The sequence below is a fragment of the Elephantulus edwardii genome, unplaced genomic scaffold, assembly GCF_000299155.1.
Source record: "Elephantulus edwardii isolate Elephantulus edwardi_28Jun2011 unplaced genomic scaffold, EleEdw1.0 scaffold00055, whole genome shotgun sequence".
NCBI classification, from domain to species: Eukaryota; Metazoa; Chordata; class Mammalia; order Macroscelidea; family Macroscelididae; genus Elephantulus; species Elephantulus edwardii.
Genome location: NW_006399805.1, coordinates 8,061,172 through 8,072,975, shown reverse-complemented (window position 1 = coordinate 8,072,975; position 11,804 = coordinate 8,061,172). Strand labels below are relative to the sequence as shown.

At 45.9% G+C, this 11,804-nt stretch overlaps 1 protein-coding gene across 1 annotated transcript in view; it reads left to right on the top strand.

Annotated features, from left to right (window-relative positions):
* DGKI (diacylglycerol kinase, iota) overlaps nucleotides 1-11,804 on the top strand; it is a 341,252-nt gene that overhangs the window by 51,165 nt on the left and 278,283 nt on the right. The window contains exons 4-6 of the mRNA XM_006887211.1: nucleotides 2,495-2,569; nucleotides 4,258-4,314; nucleotides 11,534-11,599. Of these exons, the coding sequence (XP_006887273.1) occupies nucleotides 2,495-2,569; nucleotides 4,258-4,314; nucleotides 11,534-11,599 (198 nt within the window). The remainder of the gene's footprint in view (nucleotides 1-2,494; nucleotides 2,570-4,257; nucleotides 4,315-11,533; nucleotides 11,600-11,804) is intronic.

Here is an 11,804-nt window from a genome sequence, read left to right as displayed (position 1 = left end):
TTGGCGCAGGATAGAGCAGGGTTTAGGGCTGTTGTGCATAGGGTCACTATGAGTCGAAAATGACTCGACGGCACATAACAACAACAACAACAACATTTTCAGTTCTTAAAAAAATTCTATCATGTGATATCTGGTGTCATTCCTATCACCAGGGCCGTGATTCCCAGCTACCAACCCTTCTTAATTGTTTCCAGATCTTACGTGGCAATCAGTAATAATTATCAATTCATCTTGATTGGACGTTTGATCAATTTCCCACAGCACAGGCTGGTGGAGATCTTGAATCTTTTCCATCTTTGGCCTGGCGCTTGGTGTGTAGATTTAAAAGTCCTATGTCATTGTTCTTCCTTGTTGACGTTTGAAATGTTCCTGTCATTGGCAGCATTGTTCTTCAGAAGAGATGGTGAAATGTTCTTTTTGATGATGAATCTAGTGACATTCCTCTTCATTTTTGCCGTTCCAGGTGTAGTGGAGATCAGAGTATTGCCATATTTGAAATGCCCAGTTCTAACCTCTTTCAGCTCATTAATGCCTTGATTATCTTCAAATGTTCCATTTTATTTATTTTTTTTTTTTTAAAATTGTTTTAATTTATTCATGATTGCTCACTTTATTCCTTCACCCTCCCTCCCCGTCCGAGTCCACCCAGCAAGGCACCTCTTGTTCCAGATTGTTGTTATACATTCAATGCCTAATCATCTATTCCTTCCCGACTGTTCTTCCCCCAACTGTTCCAAGGCAGTGTCCATTATCTGTCCACTATTTTCCTATTATCCCACCAAATCCCAATTCAGTCCTATTTTATAACAATGGTGTTATACAGTGTTTGTCCTTTTGTGACTGAGATACTTCCCTCAGCATTATGTCCTCCAGGCTTACCCATGCCGTATAGTGTTTCTTTTTATTTCTGATGACTTCCAGTTTTCCCAGATTCATGGTTCATACATTCTGGTTGTTAATGGTTGCTTCTAGCTCCTTACTCTCCTTTTGACTTGTGGTACATCAGGGAGTGAAGGTCATACAAGCTGCACTCCATCCATATCTTTGAGGTCAAATCTGCTTTGAGTAGGCACCTCCTCGCCCTGGATGTTGAAGTCTGAATATGTGACTTCCAGCATCACAGTGACACACAAGACACCCTGGTACAGTAAACTGACAAGTCGTGGGAAGGATCTTTTATGGTTGAGAATGAATGCTTTCTTTGAATTTAGACCCAAATTTGCATATTAGCTTCCTGCCCCTTAACTTTCTAAACAATCAAGGACAAATGAATAAACCTCAATTTTCTTACCTGTGCAATGGAAGTTCATAATACCTGTGGGCTATGAGACTTAGAAATAACATAAGTTATTACATGAACAGATGTGTTCATATCATATGCTTAGGTGTCCGAGGCTGTAAATCTTAATGAGAGCTGACTGACTCATCTTTCTCCTGGGGAGTGGCTGGTGGACTTGAACTGTTGACCTTTAGGTTTGGAGCCCTATACAACATTAGCATTTTAAAAATATTCTTTTTTTTTTAAAATTTAAAGAATAGTATTTTCTTTGTTTTCAAATTAGAGCCAACAGATAAAGGGGAACATACCAATTGAGGGTACTGACATGACTCCTAGGGGGTCCCAAATGTAGACGATAAGAGAAAAAGGAGAAAAAGTGGCAGAAAAAGGTTAATGTAGAAAGTGGGAAAAAAAGAAAAGAGCTCCTCTTTCTTCTCCCCTATAGAGGCTGAGGGACCACAGCCCCTCGAAAGCCTAACCAACCTAAGAGAAATTAGTGCCTCCAACCTCAGCCTCATTAAAGGGCCCTTATAACCTCCCTGTGGCCTCAGGTAATCCCATAGTGAGGCTTCTTGCCCTCTCCCACCCTGTTCCCCCACCTTACCCACTGAGTCGGGGGGCTCTGCTCCTCAAGGGCCTGGGGAATCAGAATAGCTGGGTCGATGCCATTTAATAAATATACAGGAGGAACACTGATCCAGCGGTGCGCTTGCTCCCGGTCACTCCAGGGAAGAAATCTTGCTGAGCGTCTCCCTTTGAGATTGTAGCTGTTGTTGTGTGCCAGCGAGCTGGAACCGACTCGTAGCTGACCCTCCTGCAGGTTTTCAGAGGCAGGGAATCGTGTGGGAGGAAACTGCCTTTCACCCAGGAGTGGCTGAGGGATTTGAACTGCATACCTTTGCATTGGAAGCACTAACCACTGGAGGGAAACACTAGGGGACTGTTTCGTTCTGTGACATAGATCAGAATGACATGGGTCATAAGTCAGAATTCACTGGATGACCTCAAACTACAAGCTTATTCTCTTTTGAAGGGATGAGGATAAGGCGTTACCTGTGGGCTGAAGGACAGTTGGCACTCGCCATTTTATTGAACGAAGACCAAGTTTTGGACTTGCTGATTCATATAAATGACCATCATCTCTCCTTAACGCCAGGGGCCCCGCACCTCAGGCTGCTAACGTTCTTTTCTTGTGTTTTGAATTGGGTGTTGTAGAAATCTGCTGTCCGGAGGAAGTGTGCAGTCTGCAAGATTGTGGTCCACGCTGCCTGCATTGAACAGCTGGAGAAGGTGAGACGGCGCCACCTGCCGCCCTTGGTGCTGCATCGCGACTGGTCAGGTGTCCACCACCGTCCGGGAGGCCTTTCGACCCCAAGTACCCGCTTTCCGCAAACAAATTCCCTTTTCACAGACTGGAAAGCTAACCTTCTCACCAGTTTGACAGTGGAAATAGAATGTTTGAGGTTAACTCACTCCATTGTTTGCTGAAGTGAAAGTGAGCATCATTTTGATGGTAATCCTGGGACAAGGGAATATGAGATTACAGGAAAAGCATTTTATGTGCTAATTTTTCCTGTACCCTCTTCTTATGCACCTGGGGGATTTCCCACAAGCTGTGTCCTTCAAGAGAAAGAAATTTCTCAGCCTTTTTAAAAGAAGTCCCTGGCTGGCACAAACAATTAATGTGCCTGGCTGCTATCTTAAAAGTTAGTGGCTCAAGAAATATCTACTATTTTTAAAGATACTGCCCAGAGGAACATAATATTATAAAGATTAAGTTGCTATAAACACATGCTATAAGGTGAATAGTTCTTGAAGGCATTATTCGGTGAAATAAAGGGGAAAAAAAAATAAAAGGCTACCTCGAGGTCCTACAGAAGAAAGGATCACTGATCTCTCAAAAAAAAAAAATCAGTCCTGGGAGACCCTGTAGGATGCAGCTCTTCACTATCAGGGACTCAGACTCAGAGTCGGCCCAGTCGCCACTTTTTAAAATATCTTTTCAAAAATCCTTAGAGAGTTGGCCTTTTCTGATTGTAGGGAAGAGAAGCCAACCAGAGGAAATGCTGAGACCCCTTGCAGGCTGTTCCTCTGTTTGAAAGGTGGGGTTGAAAGTGACAGTGATGTGTCTCTTCCAGGGGAGACAGCCTCTGTGCATCCGTCCTTCTGCCTTGTGGGGGAAGAGAAAGACTCCCAGTCAGCGAGTTTTCTGCTCTTAACACCCACACACTTTGTGCTCTTTTCTCCGCATTTCATACCTCCTCCTCGTCCTCCTCCTCCTCACTGGGGTCCTTTATGCACTAACGGTGCCCTTGAACTCTGTGTTACTCTCTGGCATCAGATCATCTTTCGTAGCCAGCTCAGTTGCCCTCTGTGTCAGCAGCAAATCTTTTGTAGCCTTGACCACAGACGTTTGTTGCACTATTTTCTCTCTGCTGCCTCAGCCCGTCTCTTCCCCACCTTCATTCCTATATTCTTTCTTTTTATCATGTTATCACGTATGTAAAAATGACTGGCAAATATATCCAGAAATGTCCCCAGCTGAATGAAAGGCAGAGGTGGCCACTCAGAATGTGTATGTGTATGTGTATGTGTATGTGTATGTGTATGTGAGTGACTAATGTTACAAATCTCTCCGGTTAATACTTTCCTAATTTTACTACCTGGAATAGCCTTGCTGGGGGCTTCTACTGCCATAATCGTTCCCTCTTCCCCTGGTTCCTCCAATTGGCGGTGCAGGAGCTTTGTTGTTCAAAGGTTCTCTGACTTTGATGATGGGACGTGGGCTGAGCTTACAGAAGCAGTGCAGTCTCGCACATGGTCTAACAAAACAATATCCAAACACTGAATGTTACACTCTGTCCCTTACTCCTGTGGGCTTTGCTTTGCAGTTACCCTGTCACTGTTGGCTTTTCCGGTCACTAAACCTAGCTCTGTGTTTATCTCTAACATAATATACTTTTCTCTTTAAATCTCAGATTAACTTCAGATGTAAACCCACGTTTCGAGAAGGGGGCTCTAGATCTCCCAGAGAAGTAAGTAATTGAGAGTTCTGTTTCAAACACACCTCTATTTACCGTTGGACATTGGATTCCTAGCTGTTCCCCAGACTTTAAGGAGTGTGACCTGGCACCCCTGGGTAACATGCTACTGCTGACAAAAAGGGCAGCGGTTCGAACTCCCCCACTGCTCTGTGGGAGGAAGATGAGGCATTCGACTTCAATAAAGAGTTATTATGTGCTGTTGAGTCACCTGCAACTCATAGCGATGCTACGTACAACAGTTGTGGAGCCTGCCCTGTCCTGAGCCAGTCTCACTGTCTCTGACACACCACCCGTTGCCCCAGTTACTGTGTCAATCCATCTCATCCTGGGTCTCCCTCTCCTGCGCTGTCTGTCCACCCTTCCGAGCATGATGTCCTTCTCCAAGGACCGGTCCCTCCTGGCCACATGTCCAGAGTAAGTGAGGTGGAGCTTCAAAATCCTAGCTTCCAAGGAGAAACGTGGTTTCACCTTCTCCAAGACAGACCTGTTTGTCTTCTTGGCAGTCCATGGTACGTTCAAGACCCTTCTCCGGCACCACAACTCAAAGGCATCAATACTTCTTCTGCCATCCTTAGTCATTGTCCAGGTCTCTGACGCATAACAAGTAATTGTGAAGACCATGTCCTGGATCAGCCTGTGAAACCCTGTGGGCAATTCTGTTCTATTTTACAGGGTCAGTGAGTGGGAATGAACTAACGAGGAGGGGGTTCATTGGATGACCAGAGATCAGATCTCTTTCAAGACTCAATTTTTTCTCCTTTGAATTTGTTTTGAGACCATATGTTTTCAATAATGGAATAATACGAAAATTTATTTTAAGTACTATGTTGTTGTTGTGAGGGACCATCAAGCTGATTCCGACTCATAGTGCTAACGGCATGAAACACTGTCCCATCCTGTGCCGTCCACACAGTCTCCACTCTCCTTGAACCCACTACGGCAGTCACCACATCTGCCCATCTTCTCAAAGGGCTACGTCTTTTGCTGACCATCTCCTTTACTACGCCTGAGGTCTTTCTCCAGGGACTGGCCCCCTCTTGGGGTCCAAGGTCCGGCCAACCTCACTTCCTAGGAGCATTCTGGCTGCCCCTCTTCCACGACAGACTGAGCTATCCTTTGGCAGTCTGTATTGTTGTGGTTGTTAGATGTCATCAAGTTGAGCACGACTCACTGAGCCCATGACCACAGTCACCGTGTTGAGAGTCTTCCATCTGATTGAGAGTCTTCCTCTCTTTCACTGACCCTCCACCGTTCCAAGCATGATGTCCTCCTTCATTCACTGACCCTCCACCTTTCCCAGCATCATGTCCTTCTCCAAGGAGTAGCCCCTCCCAGCATGCCCAAAGTAGGTGAGACAAAGCATTGTCCTTTTTGCCTCCAAGAAGCACTATGGCTGCACTTTCCCCAAGACAGTCCATGCATGCTCAATATTCTTTGAATCGGCAGCCGATGGTATGTTCGGTATTCTCCAGCAGCACCGCTCAGCAGCATCAATTCTCCTTTGGTCTTCCTTATTCAGGACTCGGCTTTCCCATGAATGCACAGTGACTTGGATCGGATACACCGTAGTCCTCAAAGTGCCATCTGTACTCTTTAGCTCTATAAAGAGGTCCTCTGGACTGGATTTGCTTAATGTAAGGTATTATTTGCTTTCTTGATGGCTATTTCCACGATGCTGACTATGGATCCAAGGAAAACAAAATCTTTGATATTTTCAATCTTTTCTTTAATCACAGTGCTGCTTATTGGTCCACTTGTGAGAATTTTGGTTTTTCTTTATGTTGAATTGTATGTAATCTATACTTAAGGCAGTTTCATCTGAGCTTAATCAGTGTTTCAAGTTTTCTTCATTTTAAACAAGCAAGGCTGTGTCAGCTGCATGGTAGAGGTTGGTAATGAGTTTCGCTCCAATCTCAATGCTTAGTTCCTTTTTTAAGTAGTTCAGCTTCTTGGATGATTTCTTCATATTATGCTCCTTAAAGAGCCCTGGTGGAATGTGTTGCATTCCTAGCGGAAAGGTCAGAGGTTTAAATTCACCAGCCACTCCACGAAGAAAGATGCATTCTCCTCCCATAAAGATTTCTAGTCCTGAAGTCCTGTTGAAGAGTCACCTAGAGGCACATCAACTCACTGGCAGTGGGTTGGGTGTGGTATGTTCCTTGCTGTTGTTATTGGGTCCCGTTGAGTCGAGTACTACTCCTAGCGACCCTATGAACAAAAGATCAGAACCCTGTCCTATCCTGCACCATCTCACACTTCCTGACACACAAGAGCCCATTGCAGCAGTCACTGTGTCAATCTACCTGGTTGAGGGTCTTCCTATCTTTTGCCAACCCTCCACCCTTCCCAGTATCATGCCCATATACAAGGAATAGCACCTCCTTGCAACACGCCCAAAGTATGTGAGATAGAGGCTCATCATTCTTGCCTCCAAAGGGCACTCTGGCTGCACCCTCTTCAAGATATATGTTTGTTCTCTCTGCCGTCCATGGGATGATCAGTGCTCTTCTCCAACATTACAGCTCAAAGGCCTCAATTCTTCTGTCACCCTAAGTCATTGAAATCCCTAAGAACACTTGAGGAATGAGGTCTGTTCCTTAGACTAAGTCAGATTGACAGATGCATAACGAGTGATACAGTTAGTGGGACATCTGTGTCCCTGGGCTCTGTGGTGCTGGGATTGGTGAAATGACACCATTCCTTCAATTCCATGTAGTTTTAAGGTCTCCACCACATGACAGCACACACTAAAAATGATGCAGCCACTTCCCATTCACCCCAGTGGTCACAATATGTATTATAGAAAATAGAAGTTCTATCTCCTAGAGGTAAGGAGCAATGATAGTAGTTTGAAGATCAGATGCAACTGACTCAGGCTATGATCTTTTCAATCACTTGCTATGCTGCTGAGAGCTGGACAATAAATAAGGATGACTGAAGAAGAATTGATGCCCTGAGCTGTGGTTTTGGAGAAGAGCAGAGAATGTCCTATGGGCTGCTGACAGAACAAACGGCTATGTCTTGGAGAAGATGCTGTCAGAATGCTCCTTGGAGGCAACTGTGAGAAAGCTTTGTCTTACGTACTTTTGGGACAGGTTGCTAGGAGAAGTTATTCCTTGAAAAGTGACAGCATGCTTGGAAAAGTGGAGGGTCAGCGAAGGAGGGGAAGACGCTCAACCAGGTGGGTTGACAGAGTGACTGCAGCAATGAGCTCGAGTGTGTCAGAGATTGTGAGAGTGGCACAGAATAGGACAGTGCCCTTTGCATGATCTAGTCAGGGTTGCGTTTCTAGCACTTGTGCGAGTTTTGTTCCTGATTTCATGATTTAAAATGGTCCCCTGGTCACAGGACTAAAGGGTTGTCTAAAACTACTACAGGGCGCCCTGGTGATTTAACGGTAAGAAATCACCCTGCCAACTCAAAGGTACATGGTTTGGATCCACTAGCTGCCCCCTGAGAGAAGTTATGCCATCTCCTCCAAGATTAACTTAATCGCCTCGGAACACCCTCCAGAGGACCAGCTATGGGCCGGTTCCGACGCCCCGGTACACAGCAGCAACAGGGCTCCTCCAAGGAGGAAGAGACTGATGTGTTTACCTGAAATAATTCGTGAAGCAGAGAAGGCTGAATATTGAATTCATTGACAAGTTCTAAGTTCTATTTATAAGATACATTTCAAACACATGCTTTTTTTTCTCTCCATTTACATTGTCAAGGTCTTGGTCTAAGGTACCATTGACCACTGCAATCATATCTCCATCGCTTCTCCCTTAATTTCCCTGCTTCCATCTACCCGAGATTCAAGAGAGTGAGATTTTTAAAATGAAAATTGCACCATGGCAATACCAGCCCAAACAGCCCAAACTCTTCAGTGACTTTTATAATTCTTACAGCAAAATCCAAACGCCTTGCCCTGGAATTAAACATCCTGCTGATCTGACCTTTGCTCAACCCCTTCAGCTCTCTTCTAGTTTTTGGAGAAATTCTCACCTTTGGGTAGTTGTTTTCCAGGTTCTGGGGCTTAACTCTGATTGGCTGGCTGTTTCTTAGAGTTAGGCCTTGGTTTGCATATCACACCCTTCGAGGTTTACCCGGATGCTGCCTCTACCTAGGTAGGGGCACACTTATCTTTAGCAAGGTCCCTTATTCTGTCCCCTCCGGAGGACTTTGTATTCAGGAATTGTTCATGCTGATGACTTATTTGCATGTCTGTTGTCTGTCTCCTCTAGTGTAAGCTTTGGAAAATAATTCATGTGATTTGTCCCAGATTTATTGTACCAGGGACACCAAATTAGTGGATGCCCATTGCTTAAATGAATTTTAAAGGGGTCCACTTTCTCAAAATGCTAAAGGACTCTTCATCTAAGAGAAGATTTTTAAGCTGAAACTTAGGACAAATTATTATTCATTTGGGAGTCATAGGTAGTTTACTTAGCTTGCCTTGGGTTTGAATGACATCTCTGCTTCTTTTCCACTAGATGGTTAGAGTCCTTCTACCTCAGACTCCTAGAACCCGGATCCAGAACAGGGATTGCCCATCACCTGCCTCACCTGTGCCACTTCTCCACCTTGAGAGCTTCTGACCTCAGCTTCCTTAGTAATAAGCTGTATGGATTAAGTAATATTATCCAAGATCTCCTCAAATGCTTCATGAATAATAGTGCAAATTGAGTCAGGTATTTAAAAATTGACCAATTTTGTTGTGTGCTTCAGCAAACAATATTGAATAGAAATTCTGAAATAATTTGACATCTGTAAGTAATAGCCTCTTTCTTACTCAATGCTTGAGGATAATAAGTGTATGAATAACTCAAGGATTATTGATGGACTCTAAAAATTATTATGGTGATAGAACCTGGCTTTGCTGTTTTACGGCCGTGCAGCTGCACTTAGTTTACGGCCTCAGGAGGTTGTTTCTGACCTTTGTACAGCAGAAGGAAGCACTTCCCAGGCCTGAGCCCTCCGTACCGTCCTTGCTGTGTGGACCCACTGTCAGTCCCCCTCACTGAATGACTGCAGTGTTGGGGACCCCGTGAGACCCTTCTCCTCTGTCCTTTACGGTTGCTGCGAGTCAGAGCCTCTTGACAGCACATAGCTACACTAGTGCCAGCTGTGCCTGGCTGTCACATTCTCCTCCCTCAACCCTGAGCTTTCTCTATATTTAAAGCAGTTCTAGGGCACATAATGAGCGTTTAATAAATATGTGTTGAATGTCTGGTTAAAGGACCTCTTAAAGGAAAATACAGGCTGGAGCCAAAGTTTACAAATGAAATATTAGTCTCAAGTAAAGTGTGCGTTTCCAGGAAAAGACAAGAAACACAAGCAGGAAGTAATTTAGAAGATTCGTATGCAAGTTATCGGCATTTACCTGCAGCCTGTGTACTAGTCTCTAAGGTTGCGACAGCAGTATCAAATCCTGTTGTTGTTGTTGTTGTTGTTGTTGTTGTTATGCACTGTCAGGTTGGAACCAGCCCCGAGCTGAGCCTCCGGCAGGTGCTCTAACACTGGAACTCACCTGGGAGAAGGTGGCCCATCTTTCTCCCACGGAGCAGCTGGTAGATTGAACCACATACCTTTGGGTTGGCAGCGCAGCTCCTCACCACTCGGCTACCAAACCCTAGGAGGCTTCAACAACAGAAATGCTTGCCTCACCGTGTGGGCAAACCCACGGAGTCTACAGAGCCAGGCTGTTTCCGAAGGGCTACTGGAGACTTCTCCCCTCTTGCTGCCAGCTTCCGGTGACCCCACTGCTCCTTGACGTGGGGCGGCACCATTCCGGCCTTGGCCTCACCTCCACATGGCCGTCCCCCTTCTGTGTCTGCCTGGCTCTGTGCCTCTTCTGTTCTTAGAATGTTACCGTTCAAGTTGGATCATTCGTACTGCAGTACTTATCTGGTCAATACACAAAGTTCCCATTGCCAGATATGTTCACATGCACCCGTGGTGCAGGGTGGCGAGGAGGTAGGACTTGAATTTGCCTTCAGAAAATTATTTTATACTGATATATTTACAAAGTTCGTGTCATTGTTTTTCAAACAGAATCTTTCCCATTTCCTTCACCTCTCCCCTCCCCCCATCAACTTGTGTGACCCTATGATTAACACTTCGCACCCCCTCCTGCCCATCCTAACCCTGCTGCTCCCACCCTCCCCCACCCTGGGTCCTCATCCTCATTTTACAGTAATGGTCTTATACAGTATTTGTCCTTAGGGGACTGAGTTAGATCACTCAGCACAATGTTCTCCATAAACATACCTTTTGGGGAACACATGTCAACTCACAGCAACAGCTTCCCCTTCCAGTGTCTTCTAGAGCATGTGGTGATGGGAAATGCTTGGCTCTCCCCATATTGATAGCTGTCTGGGAGGCAGAGAGGTCTCTATGTGACGCAGGAATTGACCGTGATGCTATCTCAACCCACGCCCGTGTGAACGGTTTCACAAAGGGCCCAGTGACACATCTCCATCTCTTGTCTGTGTCATCTTTTTCTTCAGTTTCCCTCTTCTTCACTTTACTAAGTGCCAAACTTGCTTTACCTCACTCAGGCTTTGGGAATCTCTTTCTTCCTGAGAATGGAAGTCCTTATTCTTCTGAGCCGGCACGTTGTGTGCCTTCTTTCCGTACTGAGAACACGAGACACGCATTTCCCCAGTTGGCCCGGTTACCGTTGCCTCAGCCACTCTCCTCCTCACTTCTTTTTGCGCAATTGTGAAACACGCTTTCAGATATGTACAGGGTGTGGCTTGTGAGACAATCAGGTGACAGTGGTGGTGACCGTCTAACATGCTGGCCAGAAAGAACAGGTAAGGGACGGGATATGTGACGTCTGGGCATGTGATCTGGCAGGCAGCCGTCAGGCACTCATCTGCTCACCCCAAGGTTGTCTGTTTGAACTCACCATGGGGGAAAGATGGGGCCATCCATGTTCATAAAGGTGTCGGCCTCGGAACCCTCCGGGACAGGTCTCTGTCTTCCAGGGTGCTCTGAGCTGGAGTCTGTGCACAGCAGAGGGTTTCCTCACGTGATACATCTGGAAGTTGAGGGGTGACTTCATTTTCTTGGGGGGAATCAAGGCTTTTGGCCTGCAATTATATATCCAATTTCTGTGCAGGTCAGTTTAGCTGATGATGACTGAGGGAAATAGATGTTCTTGAAATACTGAAAAGGGCATCTCAGTGTTTGTGTTCATTCTGACTTTCTCTCCCTCCAGAATTTCGTGCGTCACCACTGGGTGCACCGGCGGCGGCAGGAGGGCAAGTGTAAACAGTGCGGGAAGGTAAGGACACCTGGACACGGTGGCCAGTGCCCAGAGGCCTCCGCACGCCCATGACTGTGCATACTGTCCAGTTGGCCCACCCAGGGTGCATATTGTCCATTCAACTCACCAAGGAGGGTGCTCACCATCTAGTCACCCCACCTGCGGTGTGCGCCATCCAGGCACCCCACCCAGGGTCCACACTGTCTAGTCACCCCATCCAGGG